Here is a 23,866-nt window from a genome sequence, read left to right on the forward strand (position 1 = left end):
GGAGTTTAAACTAAGATGCAAAGTTTGTGACAAGCCAATATACTTGAAAATTAAAAGGGGTACTTAGTAAGTAGTAGAAAAATGGGATTGAGACGGTGGAGTTCTGTTGTCTGACAGATATGTTACATGTTAGCTGAGCTGCTGTAGACGTTGGAACCTGGCTGTATATAGGAATGTGAAGTAATTCAGCCTACTTAGCATTTTGATATGTTTGTGAACATGCTTTACAATACGGCAGTGGTAAAATTTGCTCATGAATAGTTGTAGTGATTTAGCTCACTGGCTTAGTTCATCAGCCTGTTGATACTCTGTACTTAAGTGTATCTGAGCTCCTGCCATCTTCAGTTTTGTAGGCTGGTTGGATGGTGCATGTTGTGAGAAACTTGTTACAATTTTGAGATACTTTCCTATAATGGAATAATAATCTTGTTTCATATATGCCTGTTACCAGGTAAAACTGGTGCATGCTAAGGAAGTCTCATTGTGTGGTAAAGTTGTCTCATAAATGTCTACATCTATGATACAGTATAATGACATCCTTCTTTTGATTCCTAATAAGCCTTAAGCTGGACTAGAAGATGTGTACAGAACACATTGGTGTCAGACAGGATTAGATGGTTCAAAAGAGTTGTGGAACAGTGATTAAATTATTCTTGCTTTGTTTGTATCATTGCTATAATATGTTGGAATAAGACTCTTTGTTTCTTTATTATTTGGCTAATAAAATATACATAGAAGATATATTTTATATATAAGGTGTACATGATACACTGACAGAAAAAGAACAGCAAAATTTATACCAGCAAGTTTACATATAAATAAACCTAGAATTTTGAGAAGAGAAGATCTCAAAGATAAAAGACAAGATCTAGTCTGTGGAGCAGACTAAAGATACTCAGAATTGCATCACAGATAATTTTTGTAAGGTATTTAAGCTTCATCCTTTGTAAAACTGTGTAATTCTTGACACCAAACTTGTAGAATTTTCATGTGCAAAATTACAGTAACTCATGAACCTAACCAAGTAAATGACTGATGTAAATATGCAAAGAAAATTTGAATTGAAGAGACATTTTGGGCTTCTTCTTTTTTGAGATAGTATTTACCAATGCCAAGCATAAAAGTCCCAAAGCTTAAGTGGTCAGTGATACTGTGAGTATATAGGAAATTATAACGGTCCATTGAAGGAGGTAAGTAATCTGAAAACCAAGTGAAGTTATGGAAGATTATAAAGCTAACTTCCAGTAAGACAGTGTAAATGTGCAGAATAGAATACAATTCTGAAGATATCCTGCAAAGCAGCTGTCTGAGAATTTTCTTCAGACAGACTATGCACTAATATATATTTTACTGCTGAGTCTTTGGCATATGAGAATCTAATTATACCACTTTTGATCCTCTTTACTTGGAGCTTGTACCATGCACACCTGTGGTCCTTCTGTGACCTAGTTTGGGGATGAAATCGCTCTGTTTCTTGTATGCAGTTTTGGAAGTTCTGCAACTTGCAATGCATACAGTATATGTGAGAGTTTTTTAGATTCTTTGTGACTTCACAGTGATCTTGTATAAGAGAATGCCATTTTGCTAGTATATTACATCCCATATAAAGCAGTTTTAAGCTGTCATTTGTTTTTAAGCTTGCAGAAATGCAACTGCCAAAATATCAGAGTGCATTGCTTTTTAGCATGGTGGCAGGTTTAAATATAGGTGTGTGCCTCTACATATGGTTAAACCATCATTTCACCCTTTTTTTCTTATCCTAGACTAGATGACAAGTTGAGTATCAGTTTGAGTGTGAGTGTAGACTCTATGGTGTAGTTTGAGTTTGAGCTTGAATTTTACTTTCTCAGTTTTTTTGAAAACATCTTAATCCTGTAGACATTAGTTGAGTGGAAAACTCAAAGTTCAGGAGAACTTTTCCCTAACCCAGAGCCTTAGTTCACAAAACTAATTGCTAAATAAAGTATTTGTTAGCAAGGCACACAGAGTTAAAATATTTTAAAATTGCATGGGATAATGTTAGAAGCAATTTTCATCTCATTATAATCTTACAAATCTTCTTGTAATGTCTTAGGAGTGCAGTAGATGACTGCATGATCCCTTCATGATTTCTTTCTAGATTCTGCATGTAATTGTGTATCAGCACATATCTGCTGTATTGTCTTTCTATACTTTGAGAAATAGCAGGCAAAATATTCTTACTTGTGTTATATTGTTGCCATAGCAAACTTGCTGTAAACTTTCATCAATATTTCGAATTAAAATTAAAAAAAAAGTTGTAATCCAGAAAAGTACTTAGACCAGAGTGCAATCTTTTTAGATTAGATTTACAATATAGGTTTTTAGATTGAGTAACTTATTTCTTTGTAGAAAGTGATGTGTATCCCGTCATTAATACTCTCTGCAACGTGTATATATGGGCACAAAATTTAAAACTATTGAGTATAAATGCACTCTCTGTATAGGTAGCTGTGTATAAGTTAATGATTTGCACTGTTCACTTCTCTCAGAAAAGAAATATTAGATACACAAAAATAATCTAAAAGTTCTGTTGTTGTAATTGTCAGCAACAGAATCACAGAATGATTGGAAGGGACCTGTGGAGTTCATCTGGTCCAAATCCTCTGCTTAAGAAGGGCAACCTAGAGTCCGTACCCCGGGGCTGTGTCCAGATGGCTTTTGAAAATCTCAAAATGTGGACACTTCACCACCTTCCTGGGCAACCTGATGCCAGTGCTTGGTCATCCTCAAAGTGGAAAAGTGTTGTTCTGTGTTCAGACAGAGCCTACTCTGCTGCAGTTTCTGCCCATTGCCACTTGTCCTGCCACTGGGCATTGCTGAAAAGTGCCTGGCTGCATCCTCTTTGCACCCTCCCTTCAGGTGTTAATGTACATTGGTGAGATCCCCCTGAGCGTTCTGTTCTCCAGGTTGAACAGTCCTAGCTCTCTCAGCCTTTCCTCATAGATGAGGTGCTCCAGTCCCTTCATCATCTTAGTGGCCTTTTTTTTTTGGACTCCCTCCAGTATGTGCATGTCTCTATGTACTGGAGAGCCCAGAACTGATCATAGTACTCCAGATGTGGCCTCACTATTGCCAAGTAAATGGGAAGGATTACCTGCCTTAGCTTGCTGACAATACCCTTCCTAATGCAGGCCTACATGCTGTTAGCCTTCTTCACTGCAAGGGCATATTGTTGGCTCGTGTCCAGCAGAATCCCCAGGTCCTTTTTCACAAAGCTTTTGACCTGCATGGCCCCCAGCATGTACTGATGCTTGGGGGTTTTGTTCTTCACCAGCTGCAGGACTTTGCATTTCCCCTTGTTGAACGTCATGAGGTTCTTGCCAGCCCATCTCCCTGTGCAGGTCCCTCCGGATTGCGGTACAACTGTGGTGTATCAGCCACTCCTCCCAGTTTTGTGTCATATGCAAACATGCTGAGAGTACGTCCCATCATCCAGATCATTAATGAAGATATTAATCAGGGCTGGACTCAGTATTTGCCCTAGGGGTACACTGCTAGTTGTTGGCCTCCAACTAGACTTTCTTCTTCTGATCACCACCCTCTGGGCCTGGCCTTCAGGAAGTCTTCCATCCACTCCTCTGTACATCAGGAGCTTGTCTGTGAGGATCTTAGGGGACACAGCATCAAAGGCCTTCCTGAAGTCAAGACTTATTCACTGCTTTTGTCTTCTCTACCAAGCTGGTCATTTAATTGTAGAATTTATCAAGTTGGTCAATCATGACTTCCCCATTGTGAATCCTTTCTGACTACTTCAAGTCACCTTCTTGTTTTTCATGTGCCTTGAAGTGGTTTCCAGGTTTAGTTGTTCCATCACCGTGTCAGGGACTGAGCTGTGGATGACCAGCCTTTAGTTCACTGGGTCCTCCTTCTGGAATGTAAGAGTGGCATTTACTTTCCTCAGGAATCCTGAGAATTGTTTGGTGGAGGGTTTTGGACTGTTTTTTTGTTTGTTACTTTGGGTGTTTGGGTGTTTTTAAGACTCTTGATTTATTCATACTCTGTGTGGTTCAAGTTGCATTCATAATTATGCTTTTTGTGTGTGTGTGTTAAGTCTATCTTGTAGTTTTGTTAGTGATATGGATTCCAGAGATATAAGAGTTACTGTGCTGGATCAGAAAATCTGCTTATTGTGTTTCCTGTCTTTGGCACCTTGGATGGAAGCATAGGAGTGGAATCCTCTAGTTAACCTATTTGATGGAAATTTCTGCATTGCCTCATGATGTAGAAGCTGTCTTACACCCTCAAAGATGATTTCTTATCACTTATGAAATATTGTACTTAGTGAACCTGGAGGTGTCAGTCTATGTACTTGTTTGATTTGTGATTTTCTACCACTTAAGGGAAAAGTGATATGTATTGATTTTTTTTAAAAACCAGTATATTAGTTATCTTTTTATTTTAATGTATATCCCCTTTATTATTATGAGAAATGCAAAAACGGAGTGTGGTCTTTATTTTAAGCTTCATTGGTTGTTTCTCCTCTCATTCCATGGAAGTTTCGTGTTTACCATCCTTCATATTATCTCTCTCTGACATATTTCTGCTATATTTTGGAAGAAACTAATGTGAATACCATATAATGTGGGCTTGCCTGAAATATTTTAAATTGTGGTTTCCCTCGGGGTCTGAACAAAACCTGTTTAATGTCTTCATCAATTATATAGTGGGATTAAGTGCACTCTCAGCAAGTTTGCAGATGACACTGAGCTCAGTGGTCCAGTGGATTTGCTAGAGGGGGGGATGCCATCCAGAGGGACCCTGACAGTCTTGGGGAATGGAGTCATGTGGACCTCATGAAGTTGAACAAGGCCAAGTGAAAGGTTATGCTTCTGGCTCAGGGCAATCTCTAGGGTGAGAGCCTGCCTGTAGTACTGTGTCCAGCTCTGGAGTCCTTAGCACAAGACAGGCATAGATGTGTTGGAGCAAGTCCAGAGGGCGCCATGAAAATGATGCAGGGGCTGGAACACCTGTCCTGTGAAGAAAGGCCAAGAGAGTTGGGTGTTTTCAGCCTGGAGAGGAGAACGTTCTGGAGAGACCTTACTGTGGTCTTTTAATACTCAAAGGGGGCTTATAAGAAAGATGGATATAGACTTTTTAGCAAAGCCTGTAATCACAGGACAAGAGGCAATGATTTTAAACTGAAGGTTTAGGTTGGATATAAGGAATAACTTTTTTTTACAGTGAGGGTGGTGAGAGACTGGAAGCGGTTGTCCAGAGAAGTTTTGGTTGCCCCATCATTAGAAGTGTTCAAAGTTGAGTTGGATGGAGCTTTGAACAACATGATGTAGTAACACGTCCCTGCCCATGACAGGAGGGTTGGATGAGGTGATCTTCAAAGGTCCTCTCCAACCCAAACTATTATGTGATTCTATGAATACTGATTCTTTTTTTTTCTTATAAAGATACATATGGGTTTTTTGGTTATTACTTATGTTTGGTAGAGGCTTTTACTCACCTATTTAGGTGATGTTCAGGACTACATACGAGTTTAGAAATCAGATTATGTGTCAGTATTTCATGCTTGTGCTCACTGTGTGCTTTTCTGTACACTTACCACCTCTGATTATTCTTTTTGATGGCTTTAGTGGGTGTATGCATGGGATTTCTCATCTGGATCCAAGTGCAGAATCAATGTCATAATTAGTATTACTGAGACCTTAATAGTTCTGTTCTAGCATGAGAGGGTGTTCAGGGAACCTGTGTACAAGATAGAGTTTGCAATATAACTAAGAAAGATGTAGCTGGATTTTATCTTTCTTTTAAGGTGTTCTACTAGAATCCGACTGGCAAAATAATTCTGAGTCTCTTCTGGTGTCTGGTACTTAGAAGTTTTGTATTTTGGAAATACTGAAATGCTGCCATTAAGTCTGTTTTCTGTAGTGTGTGTGAGAAGGACCAAACACAAATCCTTCATTTCTGTTTTAAGACAACATAAAGTGATTGACAGGTGTTTTATTTTATTTCAAGATAAGGTTTACACATCATGCAAACATTGGAACCTTTGGGTAAATTGAAGGAAGAACTGAGGATTCATTAACTTATGGCCAAAACTAGTGGGGAGGTGTTTGTCCAGGATTATTATTTCATAATATTACTAATTAATTAGGCTTATCACTGCTTTTGAGAGGATAGGCCACTGCATTTTTCAGCTTGCAGCAGTGCTCAATTTGGATTCCAGACTATTGGTTACTGTGAGAAGTAATTTCTTACAGATATTTTGCCTGTATTGACATGTTATTTCTCTTCAACTAGATTCTCTTCTTGCCTGCATACTAAAACTTGTTAAAAACTAGTATTCTGGGTTCTGGGTCTGTCAGTTCTATGCAAGAGGTGTAGGTGGCAATGCACTGGCTGATAGCTTCCTTAGGGTGACAAGCCAAATGAAGTTTGTTAGAGCAAGAGAAAAAGGATTTCCCAGGATACTGGTTAGGTGAAGTTTTCTGTAGCATATTGAGCACTACTTCTAATTGATGGAGGAAAAATATTCTTTTTTTAAACATAAATCTTCAAAAATTTCTTGGTGCAGACTGCTTACTTGATAGGTTGTTATTGTCTTGAGAAATGAATAAGAACTGTAAAGTTAAACTAAAGCTGGACTATGTGATAGTATTTATTTTCTCATGTAATTTTTTTTATTTTTCAGTGAACTGTAAGCAGTCTTCAGCTGCACAGGGCTATTAATTATGTATATTCTCCTGTTGCATTAATTGGTTCTTTGAATCTTCACTCATATGGCAGTGCCTTTATTATATTATTTCTGCTGTATTATCTAATACTAGTCAATTAGAATGATGGTATTGGTATAAATTTTTTCTCTGAATGTGTTCTTAATTTGGCCTCTAGAATGATTGTGATGATAGTCTGATACCAGTCTTAGGCAGTTTTTAAGTCTTTGTTTGATAATGTTTCAGTTTAGATATCAGGACACATTAATCAGATGAAAATGTATTTTTTCCTCTCTGTAAAAATCTAGCTTTTTAGTAGGGTTCACTCTTAATCCTCATGGCAATTTTTCACTGATTCTGTTGCTTTTCATCTCCTCCCCCCATATTATGTTCTCTGTACTTTTTTTGTACTCTGTATACATCTGTGTGTTTTAAAGGCAGGTCAAACTAAATACCATAGCTTTCTTGTTTTGGAAAACTATTCAGGGTGTCTTTAAAATATAGATAATAAAAAAAGACAGGAGTCCTATGTTGCCAAGCAGGATAAGTTTTTTATAGCCTTCAGACAGCATTACTTAATATAATGATGCGTGGGAATGAAACAAGTGAAATTATGTTTCTAAAATTCTTGACAGAGCTGTCAATTCTGTATCTTGACTGGCTGTTTGAAGCCATATGGGAAAAACTCCAACTAGTTTTCTCAGAAACTAGCCTTCTTGCTAACAGATCTATATGTAATATACATACTAATTACATAAATAAAATTACATATGTACGGGGTGTAAATATGCCAAATTCCCTCTGCTGAATGCACATCTAAAGAAATACTCTGAAACACATGCATGCTATGGTGGTTATGACAAAAAGAAGACAATAGAGAATTAGTGTGCTCTTCATGTGTGTGTGATGTGAGGGAAAATCTCTTTCTGATACCAAGAGAAATGCAAAATAAGGAGTACTATAGCTCTAATAGAAAGAATATTTCCATTTCTTGCTAGTGTCTGATCCATTACTCATTCTTAAAGTGCCAGAGGTCACAGAGACTGTTGTACCTATGGGCATTGTTAGAATGAATTGTGAACCAACTTGCATTATATGATGCTGTGACAGACTGTGGCAAAGAAAAAAAACGATTAAAGATACATTTTTAAGCCTACTGAGGTGTATTTTAATAGCTAGCTGCAGCACAACTGAGTCATTTTAATCCTCTGCTTGCCCAGTTTTGTTAGCAGACATTTTCATTGGTTATAATCTTTAGGTATCAAGGGTTCTTAAAAGTAGTTTCTTCCTGTCCTTTCCATCTTCTGTCTTATAGCAAGAAAGAGCAAATGATAAAGATTGGGAGAAGGTACATTTTGAGAATGCTTAAAAAAATCTGAAACATTTATTCTGTTCCTGCATGTAAAATAGCATCTTCTAAGGTTATAAAAGAGTAACATGCTTATCTTGTGTAACTTTCTGTGTAAGACAAACCATAACATTCCTTCAATATGTAAAAGAGCTTTTGAAACAGGGATCTAGTTGTGATTTCAGTGCTTGAAATGACAGGCAATTTTGGGGGTATTTTTTATGTTTAATAAAAATGTGTATCTTATTTCTAATTAAAATCTCACTTCCATCTTCCCTCCATTGGACCTTGCTATATATTCTTCTCTTGGATAAAAGAGCCAGTAGGCTCCGACTTTTCAATGTAAGTGCTCTCAGACTGGTGCATATTTTTACTGCAACTTTGTGCCCACAAATTTCTTGGAGAGCAACAGAGAACAACAACAAATGCTTTTACCTTTTACATAAAGTGAATCCCTAAATGCTTGGGTTTTGGAAACTGGAACGCTGTTTCAAATGTTTGTCATACAGACCCTTCTGTTTGCTTTCAAGCTAGCTGCATATCACTTAAAGTGTATGTAAAGATGCAAACCTGCAGTAACTTCCATTAGGGAAAAGTCTTTTGAAGATGTTGCTTCTTAGCACTTGCCTTGCTGTATCAATTTCACATAATATTATTTCTTTAGTTTCCTCTTCTTCTGAAGTACACTGGTACTTTGTGTGTCTTTTCCTTTTTTAAATACAGAGATTAAATATGTGAGTGGTTTTGGTTTGAATATTGAATGAAGAAGTCTAAAAATATCAGTTTTCCTGGCATATGTGCTAAGTAAGGCTTGTTGAAGAGAAATAGGGCTTTATCCTTTCAGACAAAAATAGGAAGTCAGATGAAATAACCCTCCAGGAAAGAGCCAATCTTGGATGAAGAATCTTGTTCATCTTATATATTCACCAAATAGATTTGCATAGATTTTTCTTTTAGAGTTAAATCTTAGTCCCTTTTCCTATTTTAAATATGCTCTCATTATTCAAATCCTCTCTGAGAGCTAACTGAGGTACTATCTTCTTGTCTTGCTTCTCTTGCTTTTTCTAGCATTAATTGCAACCTGAAAATTCCAGTTTATCAATTTATAAACAGTTATTGCTTCTTGTTTTATTGTTTTTTCTGCCTCCTGAAGTTACTGATAGCACTAGGGAAAATTGTGGTCAGGGATCCAAGAGCTGCACAGCAATGAATTAATGGTCTGTGGCTCTCTTTAAGTGCCTCTCTATCCCACTCACTTGGTTTAACCACTTGACCTGGTCTTTGGCCCAACCTGTCTTCAGTCTGTTGATCGTACTGTATCTTCTTTTGCAGCTATGATACAAAGCCATCTAAATAGTTTCTCTTAGGCTGATGATGGTGGTTTGTTGGTTTGTTTGTTGTTTTTTTTTTAGATTTTAATGATTTTCTCCTTTGGGAATTGTATTCTATTTGATCAGTATTTTTACAGGATTCTGTAAATTCCCTGTCTATCTGTCTGACTCAATCCGATCCTTTCTTTATGCTTATGTTATAGCTATTGCTTTTTCAGATCCTAGAAGATGATTCTTTATACTGATGAAAAATAGTGGCTCCTTTCCTTTTTGTTTTGTTTTGTTTGTCTGCTGATGGTTTTGCAATATCTTTGAGATTAAGGCAGATTTGGGTTTGACATTGCTTTCAGTTCTGACTAGACAGGTAAGGTGCAACCATTGATTGTTGTTTTCTTACAGCTACGTGAGTAAGGTACATTGCAAAGCCATCACTAAGGTTGCTGTCTCTGTCTAGTGGTCAGGGCAAAACCAAAACCCAGAGAACAGGATTGCTCTCTGTTCTCCCTGCCACCCTCCCAAGGGAGGATCAAAGGGCAATAAGGAAAAGAGACTTCAAGGTTGGGGGGTAAAACTGGAACAGGTTTACTAGAACAGGGAGGGGATACCAACAGGTAAGGTAATAAAGACAAATACACAAATATATACAGAACCCAGTTTCACTGGTTGCTGCCGGAAGTGTCTGAAAGTCCCTAGTGGCAGAGCCAACTTGGGAAAAGGGGCCAGGGCTCTTGCCATCAGCTAATGCAGCTGGATCCTGCAGAGGATGTGGCAGCTGAAGCCAAAGAGCACCAGCCTCTCTCCAAGATGCCCCAAAGCAGAAAGGAGGAAGGAAAGGATGTCTTTCCTACCCTCCTGGCTTTTATACAGTATGGCAGGAAATGGATGGGAATACAGACCCCTCTCATTCTGTCCCTGGGATCTCTGGGGGTCCTAAACACCCTTCTCTCCCTAGGCCCTCGTATCCATACAAAAAAATCAGTCTGTGCCTCTTCAAACTGTAAGTGTTGTAAAGTCCGGTCTTAAAGTTTTGTAAGAGGCACTGTAGTTGACTATGCAACCTCTTGTTAACTTGGCTATGCATATGTGTTATGACTGTCTTTAATTACAGACTTCCATGCTCATTAAAAAAAAAAAAAGGCAACTATTAACCCAGCTTCATTTTATGGTGGGGTGGATGTAGATAAAGTTTTGTTGATAGTTATATATGATTTTTTGTGGTGCCTGCTCTGAGTCTTGAGTTTAATTTGAAGATTTGCCTAATACTGCTGTCTGAAGATGCTGGTAGTTCTATCTGTGACTCTTACCTCTGGATCAAAATGGAATCTTACCAATTTTAAATCTGCCTCTGAGAGTACTCTCCACTGAAACCACAGAATGCCTCAGTAATCTATTTATTAAATGGGGATATTGAATTGTATTGAATTTGAATATTTTTGTATAGTAGGGAAACAGATTTTGAAATACTGTATGCCATCACATTTGTCCATTTCTATTGAAAATGTAGTAGAGAACTGTGGTCAGAAGCTTTATGCAACCAATATGAAAATCCAGCTGTGTCACTGCAGACTTCCTTACCTATGGAACAGTTGTTGCAGCGAGGTGTACTGAAGAGGAGCTGCAACATCTAGAACTTTCTTCAGAGATATTAATGACATCTTAATATAACTGAAGATAGTAACAACAGTAGAGAATAGAAGTTGGTGTGTTAATGCAGTCATCTACGTTGCCCACAGTGCTAGAGTTTCCCATCAGTAGGAAACTGGTGTTTGATCTGGAACTTACCTTAAAAGAAACACTCTCTTCCTGATTACACGGTATTTCTGTGATAAAGACTCTACCTGTGATGATTGGCAAATTGTGCCTGTCAGTCATTACATTTTTTAAAAAAATATGCACCTTTTATCTGTTACATTGAGTGCACTTTTGACTTAATCCTGCTGGTGTCTCCTTTGCACTAGTACTATTTTCTTAAGCAGACAGGAAGCGTTTTTGGAGTAGTTCAGATTTTGTCATCCTTCTCTTGGCCTCTTCCCTAAATTATTTTCATCATCATAGCTGCCAAAATTGATGTTTTAATATCTAATTTGGAGTTCTGATTCTCCAATGCTGAATGTGCTGACGGAGAGTGGACTTGGTATCCTAGGCCGTAAATTTTAGAGAGCAGACTTAATGGTTTGCTCTAGTTTTATGTTTGTGTGATTGCACAAGTCTGAACTTTGAGTAGAGCATTGCAGACCAATGCTTTTCATAATATGTCATACACCTTTAGTCCTCTCCCATCCATACAAAGCTGATAGTTTATTAATAATATGTGTTGCAGTACTTTCTTTAAATGAAAGGTACTCATTTATGTAATTATGACTTCTTACATTTTGTCTAATTGGATTTTTGAAGATGAGCAGAGGCACAAACTTTAAAACGTTAGCACACTGACTTTCTTGTTCTACTTGAAGCGAGGAGTACTTTTCTCCAGTGGAGGAACTACACGAGTTGCTCTTTCAAGAAAGGTAGCCATACTAATTTTCTTCTCATTTATTTGGTTAGAATAAGTGAGATGTGTATTGTAAGTGAAAGATCTACATGTGAAAAAATTATTTTGTCATGGATTATTTATTTCATTAAAATATTTTATTAGTTGAAAAACATTCTTAAATGTTTTTTATCAGTGTGACAAGTGCTATTGTGATAATACGAGAACAAGATTTGCTAAAGATGTCTTTCATATCCCATTATGTCTGCTTTAACTGTTCATAACAGCTTCAGTGAGAGTAATACTATGGACCTCTTAAGTAACATAAACAGCTTTTTCAGATTGTTCCAGGAAATGTTTTAATCTTCAAAGTTGGACTGTTCCTCTGAAATTAAAGGGGAAGATAGCGAAAATGAGTGCCTTAGTATCTGAGTTGAAAAGACTAATTCTGATTTCATTTATTAAAACAGGATTTCATTTTTCTCTTGCAGTGATTGTTGCAGGATAGGTTCCTTTCTAAGGAAACATAGAATTGTTCGTTTTCCCCATTACTGCAAGCAGCGATATCATACAGTGTGCTTTCTGAACTTGTCAGGCTCCATCTTTAAAGCATCTAATAGTTTTTGCTCACACTGGTGCTATTCAAGGGTAGTTTTTGAACTCTGTTTCTCTAGCTATCATAGATGTCCTTCCTCAAGAATGCTCTTGAAAGTCGGGTTTTCATCTCCCTGATATGCGCTTTCATATGGAGTTACTTACCTCGACTACAATAGTCAAAGTTCAGACTTTGGAATCTTAAGTTACTGGTGTTTACTTCAGACTGTGAATCAAAGTAACCTTTTAACCATGTTAGAAGCATTTATATAGTTAAGCTGAACTTCCGTGAGTAGTTACTACATGTTAACTTGAAACAGTGCTCCTAAAGATATATCACATTTGGTTGAAAAAAGTGAGGAGAGTGTAAGTCTGAAAAATAGAGCCATTACACTAGCACATTATTTTGTTGGGTTTTTTACATAAAAAAAACTGTATAGAAGAAAGGTTGTACTTTTTTTTTTTTTTCGTTTGGATATGAAAAGCATAATATCATGTGCAGAATCGTTTAAGTTATCACAAATGCCAGATAATTTTGAACTGAATGGCATCTCAAAATAAGGATTTAAATATCTGAAAATCAAGCAAGTGGGCCTATATATCACTGGAGCATGAAACTAATTTCTGAATTACTGTAACTGCCCTACTTTGTCTGAAATAATTTGTTAGGCATCTGCCTGACAGAAGACAATTTTCAGTGGTATGTGTAAAGAATGAGTCAGTAAGAACTACATTTTAGTATTCTGTTTCTATTATGCAGATTTCAAAAACCTCACAAAAATCAGGTTAGTTACACTGCTTCAGCCCACCCCCAAATTAATCAGGCTGCCTGTAAAGGAAAGTAACTATACATGCACTTAAACTACCCTGAAGTGACTAAGTCTTGTCACAAAGTCTGAGGACTTGGATGTTGGTTCTCAGCTATGCAGGTTTAAACCACCATACTGTGCCGTAGGAAGCTGCCAGCAACCAAGAACACGGATGCCCAAATTAATAAAATCCTTCAGCACCACCAGTACCTCAAAAGACAGTACTATTAGAAGCACCCAGTTTTGTGCCAGGAGTCAAATTTTCAGAAGGGATATTGAGAGTTGTTTTCAGCTGTGCTGTACTGATATGTGCATTGTGAACTAGATGAATAAAATTTAGTATCATACCATAGCTTCCTTAATACACAATCTTCTCAATATTCACAGCATGTGACCTAGTTATTCTAAAGGTTACTCTTACTGCTTTTTGATTCTGACTGTGGGCCACAACCTCACTTTACTTCAACATTCTCATCACACATGCTGAAAAGCTTCAACAGCCCCTTAGCAAGTTCGAGGTAGTGAAACCCTTTTGGTCTCTAAAAAAGGCACATGTTTTTGCAAGATTTTATTGCTTTTAAAAAAAAGTCCAAACAAACTAAACCGTTGACAGTGGCCTAATTGAAATAATAGAATTGAAAAAATGTATTATATAGTTGATGTTCAGACATTACCAAATGTAGTGGTAATGTTACCGCTTCTTTTTTAACAATTATCTTTTGGCAATACTAAAAATACTTGTTTTGGTAGTAGTGGTAGTACACTTCACAAATTGCATATGGTGTTCCTTGTGCTATGTGTTTCCTTCTAATCCAGAGCTTTCATAAGCTTTTTTCCCCCCATAAACATGAAAGTACAGAAACCTGCTACTAATTGAGTATTGCTTTTGCTTTCTCTGCCCTTCAAACTTGTTAATAAGTGTAGAGCCCTGTATTTTTCTTTTTTACTTTTTAGACTTTATGATGAAACTCTAATTTGAGAGTTATTTTTCTTGCTCTTTGCTAAATGCCTATCAGTTGTTTCTCTCCGTGTAGGAATGCATACAATGGTTTTTTGTCTTAGAGGCTAATAATGGTTATGTGGGTATCTTCATAATCTCTCCTGTAGCCAGGTTATCTGTAGTGACTTGTTAAAACATATTTAACATATAGCTTTGATTAATTGCATTTACCCACATGTTCTGAATCATGTATGTGTTCCAAATAGAATTATTCTCTCATTAACTGAAGACTATGATTTTATGTTTTAGTATTACACAGAAATGAAGTACACAGTATTTTATTCTGTTTAGGGAAAGCTAGGTGTACTGAAAGCAACAAATCCTGCCAAGACAATGGACTACAAGAATCTGAGCAAAATTTTTATATCTGCATAATATCTTAAATTTCAGGTGTAAAGTGATGGGCTATTTCACAAGTGCCTAAATGTCTGGCAGTTATAAAAATTTCAGTTTTCCATACTGCAATCCCAGCAGGTTCAGTGCTTTGTTTACTCATTATTACTCCTACGTTCTCTGAGGTCAGTGCTTACAGCACTTTCCAAGGGACAAATAGATGCCAAATCATGCATTACACATTGTTCTGTCCCACTCAGTGGGTTAGGATAAGGTTCTTAAGGTTCGGGCCTGTTACACTTGGTGGGTATGGGCCCCAGGGGCAAGGTTAACCTCTTTAATTCTTTGTGCAGTACTCAGAAATAATGGCAATCACCCAGGAGGTTCAGACAAAGCACAGCTATGAGACTCGATGACTTTCAGGAAGCTGCACCTTCTAGAGCACTTAATTTATATAAATATTTCATCTTTACTTTTTAAACAAGTTCCCAGTCTTCATGAGTATAGAGACAGACAGGAGATGTGATCTCAGTATATGACTGAAGAACAAAAAAAAAAATAATTAAAAAAAATTTCCCTTTCCCTGTTCTGGTACTGACTGAGCATTTTTCCTTTTCCCTTTTTCTCTCTCCCCCCTTAAAAATACTGGACCCTCTTCCAGAAGTTTTGAATGGGTGAAGTTGGAAGTATTAGGGAAGACATTTTAAGTGCTTACATGTTCTCTGAAATTCTATTTCCAGTTTCTAGTTTTCCCTTTTCTCCTGATATTCCCACTTATTTTCTTTTCCCAAATTACAGTCCTTGCTAACATTTTTTTCCATGTGAGTTTCTCAGTAACTTTGGCTGCGTTCTTGCTCCATCAGGTTGGAATGCTACAACATTCTTGTTCTGGACTCCAGCTTGCCTTCACTCTCAAAGTTATAGTCCTTGGTTTCTGAGTCTAATAGGGTGATTTTGGTACAGCTAAGGTGGTTGTTTTTTGTTTTATGTTTTTAGCCTGAATTTCTTTGCAGATGAACATTTATTTGATTTCTCTTTAAAAAGTGTAATATAAATATCTTTCTGTAGCTGAAAAAAAAGTGTTTTAATTTTTTGACAACTAGGATAGACACTTGTCCCTTTTATCTGATTTATTGAATTTCTTCTCAGTTTTGGTTTAATGTGTAGTGATGTTCATGGGCAGACAAAAGTGTGGTGAAAATGTGCAAGCAAGAGACAACAGTATGTAAAAGCATAATAGGGTCTAATTGATGAAGGAAATGGTAGATTCTGTTGATGGTAATTTCGGCTATGTGAACTCCTTTAGTGGGTTGGAGATCATGCTTAAAGTTCATATCTGATGAGCTTTGAAAGCTGACTTGACGTTTGATGCATATATGCTTTTTGCAGAGGGTGACTTTCACCCAAACATTTTAACATAGTTAAGTTAGATTGCTGATGATGTCCTAACATGTAAAATACTGTGCTTTCCTATTTAGTATGGAAAGTGGTCTGGTGGACAGGACAGTGGGCATGAGCTGGAAGCTCCCAGGTTTTACACTGGAGTAAAATGACTATGGACATCGTAGACTTCATCATAGACAGACCACAGATGATGTATTTACGTACATGTAAAGGTGTTTGTGATCTATAGATGAAGGGTCAGAAGACTGGCAGCTCTCCAGTGTGATCTGCCTCTGGGACAGATGTCAATGGCTACTGAGAAGCACTATGTTTGTAGGGCGTACAGAGCTGGTTTAGCAGGTGTAACACCTTATCTTTTCTACAGCAAGTACTGAGTGGGTACTGTAAGGGAAAAATACCTAAGTTCCTTCTGTTAGACCTAGCTGTGTTCAGAAGCCTGAGTGGAAAAAAATGGACACAGGAACTGAGGATTACAGGGGTCATCAAAAGCTTCCTCATAGCTTAATTGGAAAAACCAAAGAGTTTATGGAGCAGATCTGAAACATTTTCATATGTGCTTACTATAGGTTTTATTTAGTATCTATTTTTTCCTTTCCTTGTTTTCCAGCTGGCACCTTTTTCTCATTTTCTAAACATAACCCTGAGGTTAAGTAAGTGCCAGAGATACCAGTGAGAATTTACAGCTCTAAATAGCACATTTTCAGTGGTGTTTATTGCTGCAGTGACAAGGTACCGTGCATGTTTCTCAACTGCTAATATAAATTGTAAAAAGAAACTAAAGGTCTACTGTAACTAAAAACATGGCTTTATTTTCATACTGGTTCATGGATAAATACTTCCCTCCCTACTAAATGCTTTTCAGGTAATATATTGTAGATTCTGGCACTGTGTTTTCTGTAACAAGTTTTATATCAGAAGGAAAAATAATTTTGTTGTCCTTTCATTTTTGAAAAAAATTGGCCCTAAATATCTACCACTTTGTGGCTACCAAATACTGTGAATTGACACAAATGCCATGCAGGAACATGTCACTGCTCTCAAAAGGTTAATTTGTATTTCAGAATGTTGTATGTCTTCTGAGTAAACACAACTACAGTGAAATACATGTTACATTTTTTCTTTAAAAAAAAAATAAATAGTCAGACCGTTATGAAGCCTTAGGCAGGAGCTATTTGTTAATCAAAACTTGTTCTCATTCAACTATATTTAAAACAGAAAAGACAACATGAATTGTACAGGAAAACAAAGTAAATCAATATTAAATAAGAGTTATGGCTGCTGTTCAGCTATAAACTCAGGCCACTGTACTGCCACGTATATTGTATTTGCTCTGAGCCCTCTACAGTATTCGTAGATAGATGCATATTAAAAGTGAAGCAGAAGACATAAATTTGAATTTCTTTACTTTTCATAGTTTGTTTTCTGTGCTGCACACACTGTATAACTGTTTACAGAAGTTTTAAAAGTCAGGCTTCCTAGGATACTGTTCTTGTCTCTAGTGGCATTGTTTTTTTTTAAATCCTGGATAAGGTGGTAGCCTAAGGGCTTGGTTTCCATAGTGCTATAATAAACTGTTTAAGTAACTGATAGAAAATCCTTTCTAAATTGAGGAGTGTGGGCCTTGAACCTTAGTGACTGCAGTGTGAAAGCCATCACATTCCAAAGCTTGTTCGTGGTCTCAGTGTGTGACCTTAGTGGCTGGGTGGCAGTGTTTCCTGTTGCCTCCTTTAGGCTGTTCCCACCTCTAGCCCACAAGTCTGCATTTGGGTCCTTCTGTGTTGGCCTTTATCAATTTTGGTAAGGTTCTTTAGCTGAACTGAACTTCTTTCTTAATCTAAACACTAGATGCTTAGATCTTTGTGCTTCTGCGACAACTAGAGGTGATTTCTTTACTTCATTGTATTGGAGTTAGAGAGAAAAATGTTTTCCAGCTGTGTCATTCTGGTATAATTACATGGAAGATTCCAGATACTGGCCAGCACAGGGCTCAGGAGACTTGTCCCTTAGAGGAATTGGTTTGAGCACATCCACAGAGTACACTTTGGATTATGCTGCACTTTTGGGTGGGTTGGGCAATGACCTAATATTTTCATAAACCAACTTCTTAGAGGAAATCAAAACAGAGATACATTATTAAAATTAATCTGATTTTAGATAAAATTTATGAACTTTGTTTTTTAAAGTGCCTTAAGTTCATAGGCTGTGTGCATGCTATTACTAAAGCTACACCTAACAGAAAATGGGATAGACCAGATTGGCAGCATTTTAGCTGTGCCTGTGTTTTGTGCATATTTTAATAAATTTAATTAATTTGTAAACTTCCTCATTTTTACCAGAGAATGATGTCTAAAAGCGGCATTTATTGCAGGGCAGTTGACAGACTGCAGGCTGACCTGCTGAAGTTCTTCCTACTGTCTTACTCCTATGACTGTACACAAAGTCACAGGCTGTCTATCTTTGCATTAACTTCGTTTTGTCCAGGCTAAACTTCCTAATGTACTTGGCCAGGCAGCGGTGATTAATGGGTCATGACACGTAATTTTCCTTTTGGTGTGCTTGGTCATATTCCTTTCAGTGTTTGTGACAAAATTGGTATAGTATTGATGAGCTATACAAAGAAATGCAATGTAACATACCTTTATGTGTAAATAGTACAGCTGTGATAAATTTTGGAAGTCCTGTCTTTGAGCTGTGCCCTTGGAAGATGTTTCTGCCACTCAACTCTCTCTCCTGTCTTTCATCTAGAAATGACTGTCACTGTAGGAGGCCGGGCATGTATGGGCTTCTCTGCTGTTCACAGTTTAGCACCTCTGGGATGGCTTTGTGCTGTTGATGATTTTAGCCGAATTGTGTGACTGGTTAGAGATTAACTGAGATCTGGCATGTGTTCACTTTTACCAAGTCAGCCACAATATTTACTAGCAGAGAGGAGACACTAGATTAAAACCACTTGTATGTAAATTAACTTGTTTGATAGTAAGACTTTATATTCTACTTTCCTGTGTTCAAGAAGGCCAGGTTGGTTATTTAGTTTGAAGGACTTCTATTCTTGTGTACTTTGTGTGAGGTGTAGCTTGATAATGTTTGAATGTAATTTTAGATGAATGACTAAAAAGCAATTTAAAAAATATTTTTATGTAGCTTTCTATTAAAAATTCTGTTGCTTACTGCTTAACTGGTTTTTGGCTTTTCAGTAGTAACAATTTAAAAAACAGCAGAATTATTTTTGTGATTAACATCAGTATATGGTAGAGCAAATATGAGTAGATCTGTTGATGAAGAAATTACCATTTTTACCTTGTTTACCATTTATTGGTAATTTTTTTTTCTTTTTGCTAAAAGAAAAATAAATACGAAAGAAAATAGGATCTGCAACTTTGCAGAGAGACTTCCACAAGGAAGTGGAAAACTACCCTGTTTTGAATCCTTAGCTGTGTTTTATGGATTGATTCTAGCAGATCTGAGGCATATGAAGTGTCTTTATTTCAGGTGGTCACAGATAGTTTGAACTGATAAATTTGGCAAGAGGGAGAAGCAAATATGTCTTGGTGTCAAGGAGAACTTGCAGAATGTGCATTGTATAAAAATGCTTAACATCTGTAGAGCCTGATACTGTATTTGCTCACACACACCATTTACAGTATTGAAAGTTGACCTGAGTGCTTCTGTACTATCTGATTGTAATATAAATTGGTGTTTTATAGCTTGAAACAATTGGGTGGCAGCTTAATCTTCAAATGGCAGAGTCTATGCAAGCAAAGCTGAAGTCTCCTCGAGCTGTGCTGGAGCTGGGAGTAAGCAATGAAGATTCAAAGGTAAGAAATGCATGCATGGGAGAATTTGAATGTTCTGAGGCATCAGCTGCAACTCTTGGTCATTGTTAGTCTTGCCAGTGTTTTCATTTTTGTATTTTGTAAAATTGTAGTAAGCACTTGGAATTGTGAAGTACTGCTGTAACTGTATACGTATTAGGTAGGCAGAGAGCTGTGTTACCTGCTCTTTGGGATGTAATGTAATAGGGAAAGATCATGCAATATGGTTATTTTAGGTCTCTAAAATATCTTTGTAGACTATTTATTTTTATTACATAGCGTGTGATTGGTACTTACGCTTTTTACGCTTGCAGCTTTCTACTGTTTGTGTGGTTATTTAAGATACTACTCACCACTTGAAGCCTTTCTGTGCTAATGATGTATTTATATGAATGATGGCATAGTGCGTGAGGCTACAGAAAGATAATATTTGGACCTTTTAAGGTGACTTCTCAAGATCAAGGATCTTAGTGACTGTTAGTGTTTCAGTGCCAAAACCCGCTAATGAACATTTTTTTGAATTCATAAACTCTGTATCTTTTGTTATAGCTAGCATATTTTAAATTAAACATATTAATTGCTTTTTAACCTTATCTTGCTAATGGAAATTGGAGTCTGTGGTTCTGTCAGAATGTTTATCTATGAAAAAGTCAGTATAAAAGATTTGAGGGGAAAAATCAGAACTCAGTTCTGCTTTAGCATTGCATTTAAATTACAGTAATTTTACTAATGTGAGTGGAATTTATGATGTTAGAATAAAAGAGAATGCACAGGTTATGTTTCTGCTTCTTACCAGTACTTGTAGCAGTTGTATTTTATTTTTTTTTCAGCAGTTCACTGCAATCTGTATTTATGAAATGTGAATACAGGAACCAGACAGTATTTTATGTCCAAGCTACATTGGGCAGCACTACATACAGATTCAGTTCTGTGGCAATACAATTTAAAAAAAAAAAAAGGAGGGAAAAATGTCACTTTCATATGTCACATCAAGTTCATCTGTTTCCTTTACAAAGAGAATTTGGCAAGTGAATTTTATTTTTCTTTAATTATTTTTTCCTCTCAATTTCTTTGAGTGGGTATAATTAGATACCAAAATCAGAATTATTTTGCAGTAAGTACAAGCCTAGAATAGACTTGTCACTGGCATATAGATAGCGCAGTACAACAGGAAAAACATACTGATGCTCTCACACTACAGACACTAAAATGTAAAAATCTGGGTTGGTGTGAAGAGAACTACAGATTGGCTTTTTTGATTATTTTTTTTTTCTGAATGATTACATCCTAGTATATAATAGATTCAAGATTGCCTAATATCTGCTTATATACTGACAGAATTGTTGGAACATTATTTTTGTTCTGGATTTTGCATCTCCATGATCTCTGTGCATCAAGTTATGTGAATAACCTAGATACTTCTTTTTTTTCCCCTCAAACTTATGTGTGCATTTTGTGCAGAAATTTGGCATGAATTTAGTGTTCTAAATGTTCTAAATTACTGTCTTTCGTTCTCACAAAATTTTTCATTTTTAATAATGCATGGATATAACAACTTCAGCTTTCACAGGAAAGACATGAAACGGTGTTACAGAGGAGATTTTATGGACTGGCTCATTAGGGGGCAATAGAGCTCTTTGTCACACTGGCTCTTTGAATGCTTCTTTGAGATCCTGTCTTACTTGGAAATCAATTCAGAATTCAGTCGTTGTGGGACCTGTAAAATGTTTACATCTCTCATCTGTTTATAACAATAGACGTTTGTCTTGCTCATCTACAAAACTAAAGCCCAGTAATGATAAAAAAAAATATACTGAGAAAAGTAAATGAAGTTAGCCTTTTTTTCCACTTCTGCTAACTAGAAGTAATTGTACTAATACATTAGTGTTTACAACTCACTCCACTTAAAGCTCATTTAAACACTTCTTTGTCAGAAGTTGACATTTAAAATGAGTATTTAAACTGTCTTTCCAGAAGAGGTAATGAGAAAGCTTGTGGGTGTATCAATGTTATTTGTGCTTCATGAAATAGAATCAGAAGATCTGCTATATGCTATATAAATATGTCACCTTGAGAGGAAATGCAGAGTCCCATAGGTATTATATAATGAAATTTCAAAAGTGAGGTGGTCTTTGGTTCATTCAGGTGATTGAAGCTGCTAGTGGCGTTTGCATTGCTCAGGAATATACAGGCTGCTTGTGACTAGTACCAATTGTGGTCAGATTGTGATTTTTGGTAAACTGTTTTTTTCCCTGTGTTTTTTAACATATTTGCTGTTTGCTGATAGTTAGACTTTGAATTGTGCTTGATTTGGCTCTAACAAATAATTTGCATATGCCATTAAAAGTTTTTCATTGTGGGGTTGATTAAGTATGGGAATGAGTTATGTGGAGAGGTAACCAGACAAGTCCCTGAGCATCCTGACTGAAGTGTGGAGTTATCGTGCAGGAGAGGGGGTTGATCAGGTGGGCTGCCAAACCTTCCCTTCCAACCTGAGTTGTCCTGTGATCTAGGCTGCTTTGCAGCTTAGTTGCTGCTGGTGTTTTGTATGGGAAGCAGAAAAAAGGAGCTTTCAATTAAAAAATCCAATTAACAGCAGCTTCTTACAATTACTCAGAATTTGAAATGTTTAATTGCATTTCTAAATCTGAAGGAAATGGAATTTTTATGAACTAGGCACAAAACCCAAGCTAGTATGATAGGAAACATCTTTTGAATTGCAAGATCCTTTTGCTTCCATTCTGACATTTTAATGAGCTAAGGTGACATTTAGAACTGGTCTCTGTACAAGGGGTCTGGCTGTATATAGTACAATGGCTGTGTACAAGAGTTGGTTTTTTAATAATACAATTTGTTTTCAGGTTTTTTAGACCATTTAGTCACAACACAACAATCTGGGGATTTTTTTACAGACTATTATTATTTTTACAAATATAGGGTGAATTAACCAGTAGAGGGAGCACAAATTAACAATCCTGATAATCTGATCTGTTTATTATTATTTTGATTTGCAAAGACCGATCCCAAAAAGTGCTGTCATTAATATCTCTTTCCTCCAGTAACTTGTTTCAGAATCATTCACATAGGCACACACCTGCACATTCTTTCCCACTGTTAGTAGCAGTAATTAATTAGACTGTCTAGTCCACACCTTTCTAAACAACTTTGATCATTTTCTATAATGAAATGAGGCACAAGGAAAAAAAAAATTATTAAAGACTGTAGAAGAGGCTTCAGAAAAGTAAAGGCTTCAAAAATCTGACATGATTGGTGCCAGCTATGTCTTCAGCAGAATGTGAGAAGAGTATGTTTTCAAAAGTTTCCCCTGTACCTCTGCATGAGGAAGATTCTGAAAGGCTCATTACTATGTAAGATATTTATTATTATGTATTTTTACATGTGATCTGTAGTTAACATTTGTGCCTTATAGTCTTTAGTATAAATAAACTATTATTGCCCAGTGTGGTTTCTCAATAGTTATAAATTTTTGAAACATATGTCATTAAATTCAATTATCGGCTTACAGTTTTTCTTGTAGAAGACTTGGCTCTTTTCTTGGTTTCCCTTCTCTTTATTTCATCTGCATTTTTATTCCTAAACATTAAGGACTTCCTAGGGGAAGCTCTTTTCAGTGTGAATGCTACTTATAGGTTCCTTGTGAAAATTCAGTACTTTATTTTGTTCCTTTTTTATACATATATTTGAAGAATTTTGTTAGAGAATTTTGTCTGACAATGCAAGACAAAAAATAACTGTCAAATATGCTGGTTTGTTTAAACGTGCCAATGTAATATTTTTCACAAAAGGCAGATAATATTAAAATATTACTGTACTAATTTAATTTTATTTCTTTTTAATTAATTTCACCTAACTTCTAGATGCTTTAAACATGGAATATAACAATGGGAAGATTTAAAAGTTTTTTTTTCTGCAACTGTTTGTTCAAAATCAGAATGTGGTCTGACTGCATTTGAAACTGAGTTTGTAATACATATTCATGACTTTACAGAGTAAATAGAATTCTGGAAATCTGAAATTATTTTTCTTTTTGTTAAAATACCACGACATAGTTTTATTTT

At 36.4% G+C, this 23,866-nt stretch overlaps 1 protein-coding gene across 2 annotated transcripts in view; it reads left to right on the plus strand.

Moving 5' to 3' along the window:
• Window positions 1-23,866, plus strand: part of COMMD10 (COMM domain containing 10) — a 112,545-nt gene that overhangs the window by 4,480 nt on the left and 84,199 nt on the right. For both annotated transcript variants that reach the window (XR_007891781.1, XM_051642161.1), the window contains exon 5: window positions 19,680-19,790. Coding sequence is in view for 1 of the 2 variants with exons in the window: in XM_051642161.1 (XP_051498121.1) it covers window positions 19,680-19,790 (111 nt within the window). In the remaining variant the exon portion in view is untranslated. The remainder of the gene's footprint in view (window positions 1-19,679; window positions 19,791-23,866) is intronic.

The sequence above is a fragment of the Apus apus genome, chromosome Z, assembly GCF_020740795.1.
Source record: "Apus apus isolate bApuApu2 chromosome Z, bApuApu2.pri.cur, whole genome shotgun sequence".
Classification (NCBI taxonomy): Eukaryota; Metazoa; Chordata; class Aves; order Apodiformes; family Apodidae; genus Apus; species Apus apus.